Genomic DNA, 21017 nt, shown 5'->3' on the forward strand with positions numbered 1-21017 from the left:
GGAATATCACTTCACCACTGTATATAGTGGAAAATAAATGGTGAAATCACATTATCAGTATCAAGCAATCAGTGGGAAGCCAGTGACCTCTCTAAAATTTGGCATGGGCATCCTTCAAGAGCTTTCCATAAATGGTGCCGCTTCTCAACCACACTGCAACACCCTTCTGACAAAATAAAAATCAATGAGAGAAACAAATATCAATCAAAAATTGCAACCAGACCTCCTTCTTCTTAGGCAGTCCCTTGGAACTGAGGGTGCCTTTCTTCCACCCCGATTCTGTGGGTTCTGAAATGGAATTAAAAGGTCACCCTGGGATCTTCCGACACTACTGCTATAGTGGCAGGAGCTGTCTGATAGGATGGATGTGTGGGTAATTTGTTTGCAGTTTACACAAGGTTTCTGAGTGCTCCTGATGCATAGATTTGAAGTTCTTAGTGCCACCCTGAATGTTTCTTCTCAACTGTGAGCAGTTATAAGCTAGGGAATGCAAGGTGCTAGTGGGAATATCACATTGTATCAAGAAGTATTTGAGCATATCCTTGAATCTATTCCACCATCTCCCTGGTTATCACTTCCATGAGAGAGCCTCAGAGGCCAGTGTTTGTTTTGGGAACCTGGTGTTGGGGAAATGAGTGACACGGCCTGCCCAACAAGCCAGCTGAATGTAATTGGTGCCTTAGTCTTGGGGAGGGGGAGCAGTGAGAGAGGATCTCACAGAACTCCTCTCAAAGAGAGGAGGAAAACTGCTTCAAAGTCGGTGTACCTTGAAGAGACTTTGCAGTGGAACAGCAAAATGGAGCAGAATATGGAGCAACACACAAAATGCTAGAGGAACTCAGCGGGTCAGGCAGCATTTATGGAGGGAAATGGACAGTCAATGTTTCGGTTCAACCCAAAATGGCCAATTCCCTTCCTAGATGCTGCCTGACCCACTGAGTTCCTCCAGCATCTTGTGTCTTGCTATCATTCACAAAATTGTACATTAAGATAATGTGCTATGCCCAGCAACAATAGAGTTTATGATAACTGTTCACTTAAATCAGGTTAATGAAGTTACAGCATTAAACTTGCATGCATCTTACAACTATCAAATGTCAAATACAACTATTTCCCCTCACCAATTTCTCATTTCTTTTTCTTTTCTCCTTTTTATTTGGAGCAGACTCGATGGGCCGAATGGCCTACTTCTGCTCCCTTGTCTTGTGATCTTGTGAAATGGATAAGGGATAACTTCAATCCCTGCAGTTGTTTTCCAAACTTATCCAATTTAGTCTCCTTAGTCTTATAATTAAAACAGAGGTCTGCTTTCTCCACAGTACTTTTAATTAGTCTTATAATTAAAACAGGGGTCTACTTTCTCCACAGTACAATGAAGTGTCCAGCTTGTAGAAGGAGTAACTTGTAAAGGAGAAGAGAGTTTGAAGCATGCAAATACTTTGTAACTATAATAGCTCAGTTTGTTTGCTACTCATAACCAGATAATTGGCATCTAATGATCGCATCTGTCTTTCCCAATCAATAGCTGACAGATGAAATAAGACATAATAGATATTTTTATACAACTGTAAATCTGTTAAACAGCTCCCAAATCATCCACCTTATATGAATGTTTACTTTCAGTGTTTGGAAGCCAGCACGATAATTATTGCTATACCAATCTTCTCCAACATTCACCAGTATAAATCAAATTAATACCATATCACTTAAATTACACTGTACTAAAAAGGGACAGTAAACATATATAATTCACTTACTTTGTGAAAATGTTTTCCCCCTTGAGATCCTTAGTGAAGTTAAGGTATAGTTTGACAAGTTTAAAGGCCTCAGTTGAAGCTTCCTTCATAGGATTGTACCCTTGCATTCCACCAAGAAACTCTTCAAGCATTTTCATCAATTTCAATACCTTATTTCTGATTTCAGAGTCATTAACCTTTCTGTTGAAGTCAATTTCTATAATCTCCAGCCAAATGTTACTGATGACAAGTGTGTAATTCATAGGTATCTTATTGTTCATTGGCAGCAACTGATTCAGGATTGCAGCTGCCTTGTTTACCAGTACTTGCTGAAATTCAACTTGAAGATCTGACTGTAAGTAAACTTCCTCTACAAAATCACTTAAAAGTTGCAAAGCATTGGAACTTTGGTTAACATTCTCATCAGAAAGTACAGTGATGATGTAAGGGAGGAATTTTTGATAGACATCAAAACCAGATTGATTGGAGTCCATTTGCTTCAACAGCTGTGAAATATTGCACATCAGGCTGGCAGATCTTATAAACATTGCAATATCTCCTTGTGAGGTGTTTTGCCTTTTTAGAAAGTATCTAATGGTGTTGAGTAGTTTGAGATGGTTTTCACCTGTGAGGTTGGATAACTGTTGCATTCCTTCCAGAATCTCCTCCACGTCATTCAATGATGCGTTAAGCTGCACTGAGTCAAGATCAATAAAACCACCTGTTTTCATATTTCTCAAGAAGTTAATCACTTTCTCTACAGCTGGCAACAGTTCTTTCATCTCAGGATTCATCATTTTATCAGTTAATATTTTGTTGGCATCTGTGGATAGGCTCTCCAAAAGGTCAATCACATTAATATTTGCATTAAGAACATCCAGTAAATTATTCAGCACTAATTTCAAGTCCTCATTTTCGTACTCTGATATTGAAATTAATGACCGTACAGAGTAAATCAATTTTGAGACATCTTTTCTGAAATCCAAGGGTAGATCTTTTACCGCATTTTTAAAATAACTAGTTATAATACTGAAAGTATTATATACAGACTCTGATTTGTTGCCATTCATTAAGAGCACTGTGTCTCTTACATCAGAGAGGAAAGTAATCATTTGTTCAATGGAAGTCTTGTTTGTCAAAGTCTTATTACCAATCAAGGCTAACAGTTTATTAACTCGCCTTAATGAGACAGTCGAGCAATTTACGTTGTCCTCATTGGTGGAAACTATGACATCAGAAAAGTTATTCCAAATTTCCTGCAGTTTAATTACAACTGGACATTCTAAACCATAAATCCAAGAAAGGTTGACCAAAACTGTGTTCCACTCTTCATACTGCTGAAGAACACAACCTACTTGCTGAATGACTTCTGCAGAAACAGCACTTCCAAAGCATTCCACTTTTGCAGATCCTTGAGCAGTTCCAGCGAAGAGCTGTTTAATTTCAGCTGCCAAGTTTAAAGCTGTACTAAGGTTTTGATTTGCCTCCAAGTTACAAGCCTTTAAAATTGGATTACTATTATTACTTGATGTTCCCTCTGACAGCAGGCTACAAACAGCAACAGGCAAACATTGTGATGCCAGTGATGAATTAGTCGAAGCAGAAAGCACCTGTATCAGTCTGACCACCTTCTCATTTAGTTCAGCCTGGTTTCCTTGGTTGAACTTTAACCCATCTGGCTGATGTGCCAATGCAAACAAGTAAGTTGCTCCCAATGCTTCTCTCACATTCATGGTAGTAAGATTTTGTATCAGTGCAATTCCATCTGGAATAATAGTTAGAGTTTGTAGAAAACTCTCATTTCCAGTCTCTAGTAAAATTAATCTTATGGCACGCACAGAGTTTGTCATGGTTTGAACTTCTGGAATATACTTCAAAATTCTTGTCAATTTTATTAGTATGGCATCCATATCCTCAGTTCCACTTGCGTTTTTAATGATTCGTGCAAGGTCAGCACGCATTTGCTCCAGTTGCTCATTGATGGAATATATATCTTTGATTGATTGTAAGGTTGCTGTGAGATTGTAAATTATATCAGTTATATTTTCTGGCAAGGTGATTTGGTTTTCAGGAGCACCTGAGAAATGTTGAACTAAATTACTCAATAATAAAGAAAGCATGTTGTGTTTGTCTTTGAAAAGAAAAGTTTGGGGATCAGTGAAGCCTGGTGAATACCATTTCTGGAAAGTAGCGTCCTTGCTGATAAATTTGCTGAGTTTGCCAAATATGACTTCAGCTGTTGCACTACTATCTCCCAGGCTTTGAATTTGTTTCATCAATTCTTCAATTAAGACATGTGACATGTTTTCATTGTTAAAGATATTATATGCTAATTCAATGGACATCCTGAGGACCTGAATGCTTTCATTTTTCTTGGGATAAGAATTAGGACACATCACTTCCAGTAATGTAATGATATCATAGTAATAAGTGCTGGATGCACTTCCATTGAACTGTTCTGTTAGATTCAGCACTTGGAAAATTGTTTCCTCTGTTTTCCTCATCATTTTATCCATTTCTGATATGTTTAATCTGTAGATTGGAACTTTAGTTATGTTTGACAGAAATGAAAGTGAAAGGTCAGAAAGATTGTTTTGCATCAAAATGTTCAGCCATTGCAACAATGCTCCCCATTTTTGTTCCCCTGTATTTGGGCTTTTAGAAAGGATTAACTGTTTCATTAAAACCACTGAGGCTTTGTGTGGAAACTGACCACTGCTGTTCTCATATTTTACCATTAAGTTGAAGAACTCTTTCAAATTTTGGACACATTGGCCCATGTTAACGCTGCTGTTATAAAATGAAAGAATTTCCTTGAAGACCATTTCAATACTTGCTACATCAGTGCTGGGATTCAAGTTTGCAAAAGCATGTAGGGCTGAATAAAACATTTCCTGCTGAGGGCCATCCAATAACCACATTGGTTGAAGGGCTTCCAAGAATTTAGAAATACTGTTCCAAGCATTAATGTTGTCAGCTTGAAATAAACTGAACATGTTCTCCACAACCTCTGTGAGTTGAAAGAGCTTGGTGTTATCAATTGGAATAGGAAATGCTGAATTCATGATTTGCTGTAAAATAATTAAATTATTCGTGATTACTTGGTACAAGTTCTGAAGATTAAAGCCACCTATGGAAGTAATGTTCTGCATAAAGATTTTCAGTGCAGCTGTGCTATTACTCATGATAAAATGGTTGGTACATTCTGACGTTTGATTCAGTTCTTCTGACATTTGTATTACGGCAGTACGAAGGTTGTTCACTACACTAAAATCCAAATCCATTTGTACTGCAACCTCTTTCATGATATCCATCCATAACAGAAACAAATCTGCTATACATGATAAAGTAGACAAAGCCGTATCTCTGTTTGTATATGTTAAGCTGATGATCATTTTTTCCACCAAGGAACTGTATAGGTTCTCACTTGATAGTGAATTAGAGCCAGTATTTAATGATCGGATTTTTTTTCTAGTATTATGTATGGAACAATATTGCTGCAACAAAAGATCAGAAATAGGGACGGATGAAGACTGCAGTGCTTGCAACAGTATGCAACTAATGTTGTTTGTATTATTATGGAAAGCTTCTGTGAGTCTTGCAATTGCTTCATTTATCTTTTGTTGGGCTGGTCCTGCAACTGTGGTGTTTCCTTGTATTTGTGACTGAGCAAACAGATAGAGTTTCAATAAGTTTTCAGTAAGATCTTCCTTTGACATGTTGCGAAAAACACTAATAATTTTTGCAACTGTTTCAAGAGCCTTACCAATGTCATCAGAGCTAAACTGCTCAAGAAAACTAAAAATATCTTCAGAATTATTCCTGAATGCAGTCACCACTGATGAGAGCTCAGTTGCATTTGACATTTTTAAGACTGCTTGAATCATATTATAAAATGTCTTCAGAAGTTGTGTTTTATTTTCTACAGCCAATGTTTCCAAAACCTTAAATAACTGCAACTCCATACCTTGCAGATGAGATAGACCTTGAGTAGAAGAGGCAATTATTGAAATGTTTTTTGATGTGCTGATGGCTTCCACTACAGAAGAAAATTGTTCTTGAGATAGTAAACCAAGATTGTTCAAATAACGCAAAAACATCTGAGCAACATCAACATAATCTACATTGGGTTTGGTTGATGCAAACCATACTGACGAAGTGAAATTCCAGAAGAAATTTAGACTTTTTGTTACAGTTTCTGTAGAATTGTAGAGGAGCATCTTCTGCAAATTGGCCCACGTAACATTAAATCTGTTGATCTGATCTTGAAAGGGGCTGATGATTATTGCATCTTCTACTCCTTTTTCTAGCACACTGAGTAAAATGTTGAATATTTCCATAAATTCTGATGGCAGTCCTTTTGACCATTGATTCATAAAAACTTTTATTTTGGAGATCAATAAATTGGCATTGTTTACTTGAAGAAGTTCAACCAAAGAATCCATGATTGAAGATGTTTTAGCATCTATATTGAAGTAGTTGTTCATCCACAGATCTGTATTCTCCAGAATCACCTTCAGAACTATCTGCAATCCTTGGATATTTCCAAATGTGGTGCTATCCTCACCAAAACTCTGACTGAGGATCTGCATGTCATCTGCACTTAGTTTTATTATGTTTTGGTAATTTAAAAACTTTAGAACTGCATTCAGAAACCTAAAAGAAAATGAATGAAGATCTGATGAGATAGGGCAACCACTTGAAGGGAAGTGAACATCTTCCAATAATTAATTAATCCATTCTGTAGGTCTCCATGCCAAATTACCAATTTAGTCATTGAGCCTTTAATTAATTAAATTGTACCTCTGAAGTGGATCCGTTACTTCCTATAGGAGCTACTGGGCATCCACAGCAATAAACATGGATGTTAAACCTATACTTAGTAACACATTCAGGTCACCTTGCCCAAACCACCTCCTTGAACAGTTACCCAATTAGTCTGTCCTCAATCATTCAAGTAACTCAAATATAAAGCTACCAACTTAGCTACAGTGCATTGGCAATACTGATGTTGAACAGCATGCTTTAGACCTCTGTGCTCCCTGATTATCTAGACAATTTTGATAGCAAATTTTTCTAGAAAATAGTTTGTAGTCAATGACAAAACAACAATGTTTCCCTTGGCCTTTTCCATAACAATGCTTGTGGTGAGTACTTCCCCCTCCAGGTGCATGTAACTGATGTACATCAGTTCAATGGGATCCCTGGTGACCGTGAGCTTGATGTCATCAAGATGGCTCAACAACCAATCAGATTAAAGGATTTTCACGGGCAGGAAACTATAAAGCATGTTTTAATTAATTTTTTAAACAAATAAAGCAATAAAAAAGCATTGGGAAAATTAAGTATAAAAGCTTAAAGTTCATACATAAGCTTTGAGTCATAGAATTGTACAGCACAGAAACAGCACTTCGGCCCACCCTGTCCATCAAGTACTCATCTATATTAATCTCATTTACCAGCACTTGGTCCATAGTCTTCTATGCTTTCGTCATTCAGATACCTTGCATTTTAAAACTTCTGTTATTTTGATTATTATTTCCACACAACATTCCAGGTCTGGAATCAATAAAGTCCTGTGTAATTGCAGCAGTACATCTTTACTCCTGTACTCAAATCCTCTCATAGTAAAAGGTCAATCTAATCACTTGATGGATTAACTTGTGTACAAGTACACCCAAGTCCCTTTGAACATCAACATTACACAATTGCTCACTATTTGATATAATTGTGAAGAGCTGGGGCCGCAAGGACCAATTCCTGTGGTACCCCACCAATCATAGCCTGCGAATCTGAGAAAGATTCCAACCTTTCTACCTGATGACCAATTTTCAACCTACATCAATACCCCCTGTTCTATGTGCTCCAATCGTGTTGGCAAATCTCCTGCTTGAGACATTATCCAAATACACCAGACCTAACATATCTTTTCCATGAGTCACATCCTCAAAGAACTTCAGTAGATTCGTCAAAAAGGATTTTCCTTTTATTCTGCTCAATCCTTTTTTTTAAGATATTCTGTTTTAACATTTCTCAACATAAACTTCAGCACCTTCCTCACCACTTAGGTTAACAGATCTGGAGTTCCCTGTTCTCTCTGCCTTCTTTTAAATAGTGGGGTTGCATTTGCTATTCTCCAATTCATTGGAGCAATACAAGGACATACATAATTTTGGAAGATCACAACCAGAACTTCACTAACCGTACAGCCACCTCCATCAAAATTCTTGGATTATGATCATGGGTCCTTGGGATTTATCAGCTTTTAATCTCACCAACATCTATAGTACTTTTTTTATTACTAACACTTACTTCCTTCAGCTCCTCATTCTCACTAGGTTCTTGGTTCTCTGATATTTATGGCAGTTTTTAGTGTCTTCTTACAATATAAATTAATAATTGCTCTGTCATCCTCTATAATGGACCACATTACAAACTAATATCAGAACCTTACCTTCCTATCTGATCCTCATGACTGGCGATTCCTCTGTTCTCCAAACATCCATCTATGTTTCTCACCTTTGAATCTGCTTAATGATTCAGTGTCACACCATCTGGGTAGAGAATCCAAAGATTCTCATCCCTCTTAAACGGATGACCCTTTACCCTGAGTCTTGTTCTAGATTTCCCCACCAAGGGAAATATCCTCCCAGGATCTACCACACCAAGAAACTTATGCCTTAATATAATCACCTGTCATTCTGCTGAACTGCAAAAAGGATAAATTCAATCTTTCTCAGAAGACAACACCTTCACCTAGTGAATTTTCCACTTAAGTGAGACCAAAATCCTATGGTATGTCCATTCCAGGTGTAGCGATGTAGCAAGCACCTGTAGCGATGTAGCAAGATTTCTCTACTCTTGTATTCATGGCCAGCAATCTATTTACCACTGAGTGTTTCCAGCATTATCTGTTTATGATTTTATTGCCTTTAATTATTTGCTGTTCCTGAATGCTAACATTTTGTTTCTCATATGAGGACCTCAAGATCTCACAGAACACCAGAATTTGTAAGTCTCACTTCATTTAAAGAGTGCTTTGGAATCATAGAATCATGGAGTCATACAGCACAGAAATGGGTCCTTTCAGCCCACCATGCTGACCGTGATGCCTATGCTAATCCCAATCCCATTCATTTGCATTAGGTCCGGATCCCTCTGTACCTTTCCTGTATAAATACCTGTCCAAATTCCTTTGGACATTGAAATTGCATCTGTCTCTACCATCTGCTGTGGCAGCTCATTCCAGATAACCACCACCTTCTGTGTGAAAGACTTACCATCAAATCTCCTTAAAACTTCTCCTCTCTCACCTTAAAACATGTGGCTTCTAGTTTTAGACTACCCTGCCCTAGGAAAAAAGGCTGACTATCTATCCTATCTATGCCCCCCATAATTTTAAACTTCTGTAGGGTCACCCCTGAGCCTCCTAAGTTCCAGTGAGAACAAACCCAGCTGACACAATCTCTCCACATATCATCACCCTCCATTCCAGTGAAACTCTTCCGCACTCTCTCTAATGCTACCACATCCTTCTGTAGTGTGGCAATCAATACCGTACACAGTACTCCAAGTGCAGTCTAACCAATGTTTTGTATACCTGCAACATGACATTGCAACTCTTAGACTCAGTGCCATGGCTTATGAAGGCAAGTGTATCAAATGCCTTCTTTCCTACCCTGTCCACCTGTGTCACCAATTCTATTGGTCAAATTCATTTCATGGCCCCTTTTTGCCCTCCTAATTTCTTTAAGTTCTCTCTTTGTTTTCTATTCTTCAACCAAAGTGACATTCCCCACATTATATTCCATTTGCCATCTTTTTGTATCCTCAATTAGCTGGTCAATACCCTTTTGTGAATGTTCACAACGTACCTACCACCTTTTGTTATAATATTCAGTATTAGGTACAATGCATTCATCCAAATTCTTAACACTAGTTGCAAATAGCTTACAGCCCAGGAATGATTTCTGTGAAACCCTACTTGTTGCAGCTTGCCGACCTAAAAATAGCCTCTTTACTCTGTCTCTCTTTCTGTCAGTTAACCAATCCTCTATCCATGCTAATATAATACCATCACTTTCATGAGCCCCTGGTTACATCCCCAATGAACTCCAAATCAGTCAAACACAATTTCCCTTTCATAAAATTACACTGATTCTGCCTCATCATATTATGATTTTCTACTTCCACTACTTCATTAATAATGGAATTTTGCATTTTGTTGACAATAGTTGCTAGATAACTGGCACATAGTACCTTGTTTTTACACTCCCTCCTTTCTTGAATGGCAGTGTACATTTGCAGCCTTCCAATCCTTTGTAATCTGATTTTATTCCCACAGTTTCAGAATTTACACATAGTACATAAATTTTCCATGACTCAGTGCATACATTGGACATAATCTTCCAAAATTCTCTATATTCCAAAAGTTCCCACAAATTGTAACATCTTTACAAGGAAGAGTGGAGAAAGAGAAAGCAGGGCAGACAGACGAGGTCAGGCAACATCAGTGGAGACAGAAAAAAATAAATGTTTCAGGTTGAAAATTAGGAAACTGTAGATGCTGGAAATCTGAAACAAAACCTGCAAATACTAGAGACACTCAGCAGGTCAGGCAGCAATTGGAATAAGATAAATAGTGTAAAGTTTCAGGTCAAAGGCCTTCATTAGAGCTAGAAAAGAGAGAAAAAATATTGGTTTTAAGTTGCAGAGAAGCTGGGGTGGAGGGAAGGACAGGACAAGGGGAATATTAAAATTGGGTGAGCCTTGGGCTGTGGGGATGGGTTAATGGGGCAATCTGATGGTGACAAAGAAAGTGTAATGTGCTTAGATGGGCATCTTGGCCAGCATGGACCAGTTGGGCCAAAGGGCCTTTTTCCATGCTGTGTGACTCTATGCTGCAAATGTATCATTCCCTATGCTATAACTTACCACTTCTCCCATGTGTCTCTGTCATTCTGGGCATTCTGTATAAATATCAGAGTCTCATTAAATAGATTTCTCCAGTTGATTTCCCCCTTGTCACACATCGATCCTGGACAATTAACAGTAGGGAACAAGAAAATAACACTTTTAAAAATGGAAAAACACATTATTTACAAAAAGGTGTCCAATTCATTTAAATAATGTGGAGTTCATTCTTTAGCTTAGCACCAAAGCAAACTGCCATATCAGCATTAACCTTTTACTCAAGGGTCTACATGTTGTTGAGTGCCAATTTATTTGTAAATGTGGGTCTATGGTATGGTGGCCAAAACACTGGCCATGGATCAGATCTTATTTGAATTTAATTTATTGGGCAAAGAAAGCTACCCAATATCATGAAGTTGAAAGTTAACAAAAGCAACAATTATTCCGACTTCTAAAGAAACAAGGCATTTAGATTACTCTATGCGTTATCTGATAATAGCAGTTTACTGTTAACTAGACCAAATTTGTGTTATTTGGTCCAGTTAACAGTAGACTGTTATTATCAGATATAACTTATTATCCACTTCCTGCCTAGGTTTTATGCCAATGAAAGTCCAAAAACTGCAGATGCTGGAAATCAGAAATATAAACAGAATATGGTAGAAACACTTAGAAGGTCAAGCAACAGCTGTGCAAAGAGGTCAAAGACTACAAACAAAAAATCTTGAAAAGCCTGATGGAGTCATGATGTATATTAGTATTAATGCTCAGAGGCCAGTAAAACCAAGTGAAGAGGAGATACCGTATATATGAGTTGTAAATTTCCACAACGTACATGTCTAGTTACACCACTCTTTTGTTTCTCACACATATGACAGTTTTCCCACAACAGTTCTCTGTAATTTTTAAGGACCTTCTGAATGTTTACACCAATTGCCTCTAGAACTGTTGTGGGAAAAGGTTCTTTCAGGTCTCAAAGGCAGAGGTATCCAGACACAGTCTTTGGATTTTAAAAAGAATTTATTTACAAAGACAAATGCGTGAACAGAATGACAGGAACGGATGCACACTCGCACTCGGGTAATCGCAAAATGTGAGGGGAGTCACAACGGGGGTGAAGTGCACAGACACGAACACACACATAGTAAGCTAGTTACAAATGGTCAAGGAAAAACGCAATACGGTGCCTGAACCCCGCCCCCCCCCCGCCACCGCCACCTCTGGGACAAACAACAGCTCTACACTACTGGGAATCTATTTAAAAATGCCCCTAAACCCCTGTGGACGTGCACACTCTTACCAGTGGTCCCTTGATGTGGTTTCGACGCCGGCAGCAATCGAGAGAGAGAGAGAGAGAGAGAGACGTGGCATTCTTTATTGTGCTGGAGAACTGGGTGGAGTTAGCTCAGGTAATTCAAGAAGTCCAATGGTTCGTGGCCAGGTATGAGAGGTGTGCACAGGGACCAATGGTCAGGAGTGTGCTGCTAATAGCTGAGTGGGGCTAGACCCTGATTGACAGTAATGTCACTTTCAACCAGTACTCAGTAGTGTCACATGACAGCCATGACCTTTTACATTACAAGAACTCAGCAGAGAAAATTTGGGCTTAACTATGCAATTACCCATTAATATTTGTGAGATAATTGTTGATCCAAATATGCTGAATCTCTCCAGCCTAGTAAGGATCAATTTACTAGGCTGTAGAGGTTGACAGATATTTTTTCTCTCTCCTTATCTGTCTCTACCTATCACTCACAAGCTGCTGTCTCCCAGCTCCACCCCTTCTCCTCCCCTCCCTCACCTGACTCCATCTGCCCATCATCTCCCTCCTCACCTGGTTCTTATCACCTTCTAGTCCCTACCTCACACCTCCCTCTCACCTCATTATACTGGTTGCCTTCCCTCTATACACTTAGTCCTGATACAGGGTCTTGACTTGAAATGTCAACTATCACTTTGCTTTCACAGATGCTGCTCAATCCGCTGAGTTCCTCCAGCAGTTTTTTTTTCTCCAGGTTCCAGCATCTGCAATCTTTGTATCTCCAAGGATCAACTTAAACTGTTAACTCTCACTCAAGTATGTGATAACTTCTTTTCATGAGTTTTTGGATTCAGTTTTCCAATTTTAATACATTTTCCTCATTTTTACTCTCAAAATTCAATATTTCTTTGCCTTTGTCTTTCAGTACTTAATTTAATTCTTTATGAATCTGTAAATCTTATAGATTAAGAACATATGTTATTATAATTTATACCTGAAAGTGTGCAGAAAAAAAACTCTAAGTAAAGGCTCCACTTGGTCATGATTTTACCTATAATTTATTTCAGAGAGGGAAAAACTACAGACAGAAACACAAACTGATTGAACAACGCTAGCAAACATATCTAGAAAATGGATTTCACCTATTATTGGTGCATTAAATAGGCACTATGTTTTTCCCTAATACTAAATGGCATGCAACCAAAAATAATTGTTAAATTGCAACATCTTTGCTTTAAGAAATCATCATTGTGGTTTTCTCCCACTTAAAAAAAAATCAGAAGTGACTTGTATGTTCACAGTCAGCAGCTGCTCACACCAGCCATTCCATTTATGTGCTACCCATTGGGGAGCAGGTCAACATTGTTAGAGTGATCTCTTTGTGCCAGCTGCACAAGCTGCCAAGAAGATGAAGCGGGGGCAAGAGAAGACAGAAAATAGACAAGAAGAAAACTGATGGTATGGGGGTGGTGGGATGAGGGTGAAGAGTAAAGACAGAGTAGGGAGGGATTAAAAGACGCAGCTTAATGGGAAGTCCTCCCGAAGGAGTGTTCTGATCAGGCCCATTACAACAAAAGGCAGCATATCACAATTGATGCTGGGGAGTCGGTGAAAACCTTTAATTCATATGTGATACCTGACTTTTTGAATCATGTACTCCCTATTTAACATCAACAACAGAAGCTCATAACTCATGCCTTTTTGATCCAATTTCTGTCAATAATTCAAAAACATACATCATAAACATTACATGTGTAGAATATGACAGGGGAATGTCACAAGTATTTGGGCAAATCATGACAGGAAAAAGCCGGTCCAATTTTACAATGAATGGGACTTCAACTGGAAAAATGTGCAAAACAGGGGCAAGTGTATTTCTCACCAACTCATTTCTGGCCATTTATATGAATAAATTACTTCCATCACACTATATCCTTTCAGCATAATTTTCTCTTCATGCATCATTCTTTAACTGCCTGCAAATTTAATCTCCATTTTGTTCCTAATGATCATACATTATGTATTAACACTTCTTCCTAATAAGGTTGTATTTCCCAATAGGTAGTACTGCTGAAGCATACACTTATCTCTTTATATATTAAATTAGTCATCTTTATTAATTTAATTCAGACTGGAACTGAGTAAATGCCCACATGTTGTTAAATGAAGTCTAATCCTTAAAAGATGTAAACATTTTTCTTAACTGTAATCTAGAGGGATGACAACCATTTTTAGTTCAATGCACCTTTCTCTCACCTACCCTTTTCAAACTTCCCCTTTTAATGTCTGAAAATTTACTAAAACTCATAAGCTAAAAGTGACCCTCAAATTCTTAATCTGCTTTCTGTTTACTTACCATTTCCTGCAAGATGTTGGTTTGAGTTTTCGATCACCCAGCAAATTCCTCTAACATACTTCTCTATGCCTGGCCAGTAATTGCTTCTCTCCAAAGCAGACCCTTGTACATCAAATATATCAAAGGCCCTGTAATAAATTATATCATTATTAGAGGTCAGGAAAATAAAAATTAGAATTACATCCTTTTTTAGTAACCCCAGATAAAAATACTTGGGTCAGCCATGGTTGATAGTTAGTGCTCAGGTTTCAGGGTCAACTGAAGATGAAGTTTATTTCACGTCGGCATATGGACAAATCTTGTTCAATCACCAAATGTCATAGATGAATTATTAAAACAAAACAGATCTAATGGCCTTCCTATTATGTATTTGGTCTGACTGTACGTACTAACTGCATGAAGGAACTCCCAATTATATTGACAGTAAAGCCATTAGTTATATTTTACACATTTCATATAAGTGTAATATTCCAATGGAGAAAATCTCAGCAGTTGTAAGTACTGAATCAACAACCCTTCATTTATTTTTGTTTCCTCCATGTAAGCCTTTACAGGCCTGTATTGCCAGTTAGGAGGATTGCAATACAGCATTTTCTGATGCCACACATGGGTGACCAACAGGAAGCATATTAGAGTGTCCCAGTGTAGACGTCTTCCCTCACCCTGACTTACCTTGTGGGATTTTTTTCTTTATTGGTTAATCTCTCATATAGAATATAGAACATGCATCAGTACAGCACAGGAAAAGGCCCTTCGGCCGACCATGTCTGTGCTGGCCACGGTGCCAATTTAAACTGCACATCAGTTTGAACATGATCTATATCCCCCCCCCCCCCATTCCCTGCCTGTTCATGTCTCTGCCTAAATGCCTCTTAAACATTGCTATCGTATCTGCTTCCACCACTTCCTCTGACAGTGCATTCCAGGCATCCACCACTATCTGTTTTTAAAAAAAAAACTCACCTTGTAAATCTCCTTTAAACATACCCCACTTCCCCCCCCCCCCACCACTTACCTTAAAGCTATGCCCTGTAGTATTTGACATTTCCATCCTAAGAAAAAGACTCTGCCCCAATCTATGACTCTCATAATTTTATGTACCTCCATCAGGCCAACCTTCGGCCTCTGACACTGCAGGGAAGGTAATCCAAGTTTGTCCGACCTCTCCCTATAGCTAATACTCTCAAATCCAGGCAACATCCTGATGAACCTCTTCTGCACCCTCTCCAAAGCCTGCACATTCTTCCTATAGTGTGGCGACCAGAACTGCACACAATACTCCAAATGTGGCCTGACTAAAGTTTTATACAGCTGCAAAATGACTTCAAAACTTCTGTACTGAACACCCTGACTGATGAAGGCAAGAATGTTGTATGTTTTCTTAATCACCCTATCTACTTGTGTTGCCACTTTCAGGGAGCTATGGACTTGCACCCCAAGATCCTTCTGTATATCAATGCTGCTCGGGGTCTTGCCATTTACTGTGTAATTTTCTCTTACATTTGACTTCCCAAAGTACAACACCTCACACTTGTCCGGTTGAATATCTATCTGCCATTTCTCCACTCATATTTCCAACTGATCAAAATCCTACTATATCCTTTGACAACTTCCTCACTATCCACAACTCTGCCAATTTCTGTGTTGGCTGCAAACTTATTAATCAGCCCAACTCAATTTTCATCTAAATCATTTACATCTATCACAAACAACAGAGGTCCCAGCACTGTGGAACACCACTGGTCACAAAACTCCAAGCAGAATAACACCCCTTCACCACTACCCTCTGTCTTCCATGGCCAAGACAAATTTCATCCAATCTACCAAGTTTCCACAGAGCCCATATGCCTCAATGTTCTGGATGAGTCTACCATAAGGGACCTTGTTGAAAACTTTACTAAAGTCTATGCATACAACATCCACTGCCCTCCTCTCATGAATCATCTTTGTCACCTCCTCAAAAAACTCAATCATTTTAAAATACAAATATTCTAAAATACAATATTTTTAAGAGATTTGGGAAACTTGTCACACTTCAGCCTTCCTTCTTAAATTACGCACAGTTGATTGTTAGTTTATCCAAGGAGCAGGTGAGCCCTAGGTTTGTCTGATTTATCTAATCCCAGCTACTACATGATATTAGAACAGCACTCTCTTATGTCAAGAAAATCTGGTTATTTTTCAGCAACGTCTACAGTAAATCCAGATTTGTAACAATAAGGTGAAGGAAGAAGGAGGCTCCTCTGTGTACATTGGGATGTACAATCTGGGTTCAAACATGGAAGACAGCTACTTATACAAGGTAATTGAAAGTGAAGGGAACCTAGGAAATGTACTTCAGATAATCAATATCATCAGGGAAAGGATAAGCGGGTGGAGAATAATTGGTGGAGAGAGAAAGGAAATTATTAATCAATCTGAATGAATCCTGCAAGGATCAACACCAAAAGAATGCAGGTTATCAATCTTCCTTAATAATCCTACTGAAAGACTGGTAAAACTGTTTACTAAAGGAATTACAGTGTAAGACATGGAAAACAAAGATTGAATTCCAGGATGCTTGAACTGTACTTACAAGTTCCACAAGAGATGCTGCTGAAAAGTGTTGAATTCAAAGTTTTGCCAAAACTTAGAAGTCATAGTCATATTTTCTGTGAGACTAATGAAGAACTCTGTTGTAAACTTCTTGAGGGAGTCATATTCTGCGTATACTTCCCGCCATCCTTTGTACATATCTGCAACTGAGACTGGAATTTCTGGGTGCACATTAGTCACCATCTGCAATAAGTGAAGTTAAAGAAACAGAACCGGGTCATTGACAGGAATGCACACTTGAGTAATAGCAGTGGCCCATTTATGACAGGAGTAATAATGATAAAACTACCATTTGTTACTGTCAATGCTCCACAAAACTGACATTAGAATATTCCTACACATGCATGTTCTACTAGAACATAGAAATCCTAAAGATTGTACTTGAGATTCTGATGCAGTGCTTTAATGTTAAAATCAGCATGAAGTGACAAGGAGGTGAGAGCATGTACCAATTGCCCAGTAACACACCCAAAGATTCGGAACCAGGTCAGAAGAGTCGGAAGGAATGCATTCCCGTGGAAGGCTAAGACTTTACTGAAAGAGAGTTTCAGATTTTAAGTAATTTGTTAATTTGTGAATGGTTTCCCATAGCTTACCATGGTTTACCAATTTAAAACTATTTTATAAACTCTGCATCTTTTTTTAAGTACTCTTTAGAAGCTTGTTATGTGTTTAATCACACTTAAACATGTTTAAATAATTTTAAGAAGTTTTCAAAGTTTCACAATGCTTCAGAGTACTTTTAAAAGTTTAAACTCTAAACAGTTCTGATAACATTTGGCCTACAGCCAATAGTTTTTTCTGAATGTGGGAGGAGGCAACTCTCGATTATCCAATGATACGTCATTATTATATTTTACATCTGCATCCGTTAGTTGGGTGCCACAGTATTCAGTGCTGGGGCCTCAGTCACTTGCATTCTTTATCAACCAATCAGATAAACAGAGTGGGTATATTGTGGCCTCATTTGCTGATGGTACAAATATGGTTGGGTTAGCAGCATGGGAGAAGGACACAAAGAGCTTGCAAAGGAATATGGATAGGTGAATTGGGAAGAAGTTGGCAAGTGGAATATATTGTGGGGAAAATGTGATGTTATCCATTTTAAAATGAAAAAGGTAAAGCAAATTATTTAAACAAAGTGAAACACAAGTGGCAACACAAGTGGGTAGGGTGATAAAGAAGACATGGCATGCTTGCCTCATTGGTCATGGCATTGAGTATAAATGTTGGAAAGTCATGTTGGAGCTGTAAAAAGTTTTAGTGAGACCACATTTGGAGCACTTAGTGCAGTTTAACTCATCACCCTACAGGAAGGATGTAGTAGCAATTGAGAGAATGCCCAAGAGATTCACTGGGATGTTGCCTGCTCATCTTTTAAAAGATAAGTAATTCTATATTAACATTAATAGGAGATATTGATCCCTACTGTTCCACTAAAATAACAGATAAATTTGGAGTCACAGCTAAAATAAAGTTTTGATTTTTTACATTTTCAGAATAGTTATGCTTATAATTATGTTTTTTCAGCCTTCCAATTGTTTCAGAAATTTCTTTATTCTCTCCTGGGACATGGGATGAGAGGATTGCTAGCTGGAGCATGTACATTCCCCTGAATTTTGTGCCTTCTAAAACCACTGGAGTCCTTGTGTTGACTTTTATTACATTTTGATTTCACTGTTTGGAAAGACTGTGGCTTACTAAGTCATTTCAGAGGACATGTAAGAGCCAACAACATTTCTGTTGGTTTGGTGCCACAAATAAGCTAGGGAAGTTAAAGATGGTGTAGTCTCTTCCCTAAAAGACATGAGTGAACCAAGTCAATTTTTACAGAATCGGGTACTAATACAGTAAATGTGAAGTGTTGCAAGTTTTGGGAAGTCAAACCATGGTAGGACTTATACAGTGAATGGTCGGGCCCTGGGGAGTGATGTGGAACAGAGGGTCCTAGGAGTACATGTACATAGTTTGCAAAAAGTGGTATCACAGGTAGACAGGGTGGTGAAGAGGGCATGTGGCACACTGGCCTTCATCAGTCAGGGCATTGAGTATAGGAGCTGGGACATTATGTTGCAGTTGTACAAGACATTGGTGAGACCTACTTGTAGTATTGTGTACAGTTTTGGTCGCCCTGTTATAGGAAATACATCATTAAACTGGAAAGAGTGCAGAGAAGATTTACGAGGATGCTGCCAGGGCTTGAGGGACTGAGTTATAGGGAGAGGTTGAGTAGGCTAGGTCTTTATTCCTTGGACAGTAGGAGAATGAGTGATGACCTTATGGAGGTGTATAAAATCATGAGGAGTATAGATAAGGTGAACATACATAGTCTTTTCCCCAGGGAAGGGGAACTAAAAACTAGAGGGCATAGGTTTAAGGTGAAAGATTTAAAAGGGACCTGAGGGGCAACTTCTTCTCATAGAAGGTGCTGCGTATAAGGAATGGGAATGAGCTGCTAGACAACGTGGTTGAGGCAGGTGCAATAACAAGATTTAAAAGACATTTGGATGTAAGTATATGGAAAGGAGGGGTTTAGAGGGATATGGGCCAATCATGGGCAAATGGGACTAGCACCATGGTTGGCATGGACAGGTTGGGCAGAAGGGCCTGTTTTCATGCTGTATTACTCTATGACTTTAATGGTTATCATGAACTATACCAGTCACTTTAAATTTCAGGTTCAATAAATTAACTGAAATTAAATTCCTCAGCTACCATGATAACTTTGAACTCCTGGTTCTGGATCTTTAGTCCAGGTCTCAGCATCACTACTCCAGTAACTAAACTACTTCACTACAGTTCCCAGTTTTCAAAATTATCACCTTCCTTCAGTATGACTTACCAAGAGGAAGATCTTTATTAATTTTAATAAAAATAGTTGTCATTTTTCTTATGGGCAATCATTTCTAGTGGTTGTCCAAAATTGCCTTTTATCTTTTAAGGTACAGCAGCAAAGTGGAAATTTGACATTCTTTGTGAACTTGTGCTCCATTAGTGCAAAGAGCAGCATATGGCTTCTTTACACAACCATAACAAAATACCAACAGATAACCCAAAATGCATCTAGAATGATAAGTCAATTCTAACAAGCAAACAGCCTTCAATGATACTAAACTATAGGTAGGAAATGTGATCACTTAAAAATTTATTTTCTAAAGTCAGTTCTCTAATTTTAAAATGGCAATGGATACAGTTAGCGTTTATGAATGCTTGCTGCAATAAAAAAAAATCAGGTATTGCACACTAAGGAAATTTCAAACCACTCAGATAACAGATATTGCTTATTTTTCAGTATTGTCTGCATAAATGGCAACTCACAGCCTCTATATATCTCTTTGTAGATGGAAAATATTCAGTTATGTTCCAGGAATCACTGAGCTGCTGCCCACAGGTTATAGATGTTAAAGCATCATTTAAAAATGGCTCCTCTGGAAGATTGAGAACACCTTTAATCTTCAAGACAATATCTTTGCATGTGACGATTTCATTTTGGGTCACGATCTAAAAAGAATATAAGACAAAAACACTGATATTCTTAAAAACTACTTTAGATATCATGTCAAAACAAAGTTCTTCAACACAGGTTAAATGTATTTCTGACATAACAATTGAGCAGCCTCAGTTAAAGGGTCTGAATGTCTGATCCACCACTTAATATTTACTACCTATTTAAGGTCACAAATTCTGCCAATCTTTTCCCCCACACTGTCCCTCAAGAGTTCAGCCTTCAGCAGTCTCCATGCATGTTGACTGTGTGTGTGTGTGTGTGTGTTTGTGTGCTCTCATAAGCAAGAGATAGCTCCCTAAAAGTGGTAACGTAGGTGGATTGGGTAGTGATAAAGACATTTGATATGTTTGCCTTCATGGCCTAAGGCATTGAGTATAAGAGTTGGGATGTCATGTTGCAGTTTATGATACTGGTTTGACTGTGGTTGGCCTTTGATAACACCTATTATCTGCCATCCAGCTGGTTGGAAATCCTGATGGTCCAGCATCTGACTCACCAGGTGTGAGTTCTAGTGCTCATAATAAACACACCTGGATCCTGTTTCCCACATTCCCTTTAAATATACCCAGCTTTTGTCTGCAAAACTACCTTTAAACTCACTAAGGCCTGTTTCTAGTGCTTCCTTTAAATTCACCTGGTTCTATTTCC

At 38.3% G+C, this 21017-nt stretch overlaps 1 protein-coding gene across 1 annotated transcript in view; it reads right to left on the bottom strand.

Annotated features, from left to right (window-relative positions):
- The window catches only part of LOC127570200 (ATP-binding cassette sub-family A member 13-like), a 201406-nt gene that overhangs the window by 113700 nt on the left and 66689 nt on the right, over nucleotides 1-21017 (bottom strand). Inside the window, exons 13-17 of the mRNA XM_052015468.1 lie at nucleotides 20180-20362; nucleotides 16842-17044; nucleotides 14267-14394; nucleotides 10671-10773; nucleotides 1758-6392 (exon numbers count right to left, since the gene is read on the bottom strand). Of these exons, the coding sequence (XP_051871428.1) occupies nucleotides 1758-6392; nucleotides 10671-10773; nucleotides 14267-14394; nucleotides 16842-17044; nucleotides 20180-20362 (5252 nt within the window). The remainder of the gene's footprint in view (nucleotides 1-1757; nucleotides 6393-10670; nucleotides 10774-14266; nucleotides 14395-16841; nucleotides 17045-20179; nucleotides 20363-21017) is intronic.

This window comes from Pristis pectinata, chromosome 5 (genome assembly GCF_009764475.1).
Source record: "Pristis pectinata isolate sPriPec2 chromosome 5, sPriPec2.1.pri, whole genome shotgun sequence".
NCBI lineage: Eukaryota > Metazoa > Chordata > Chondrichthyes > Rhinopristiformes > Pristidae > Pristis > Pristis pectinata.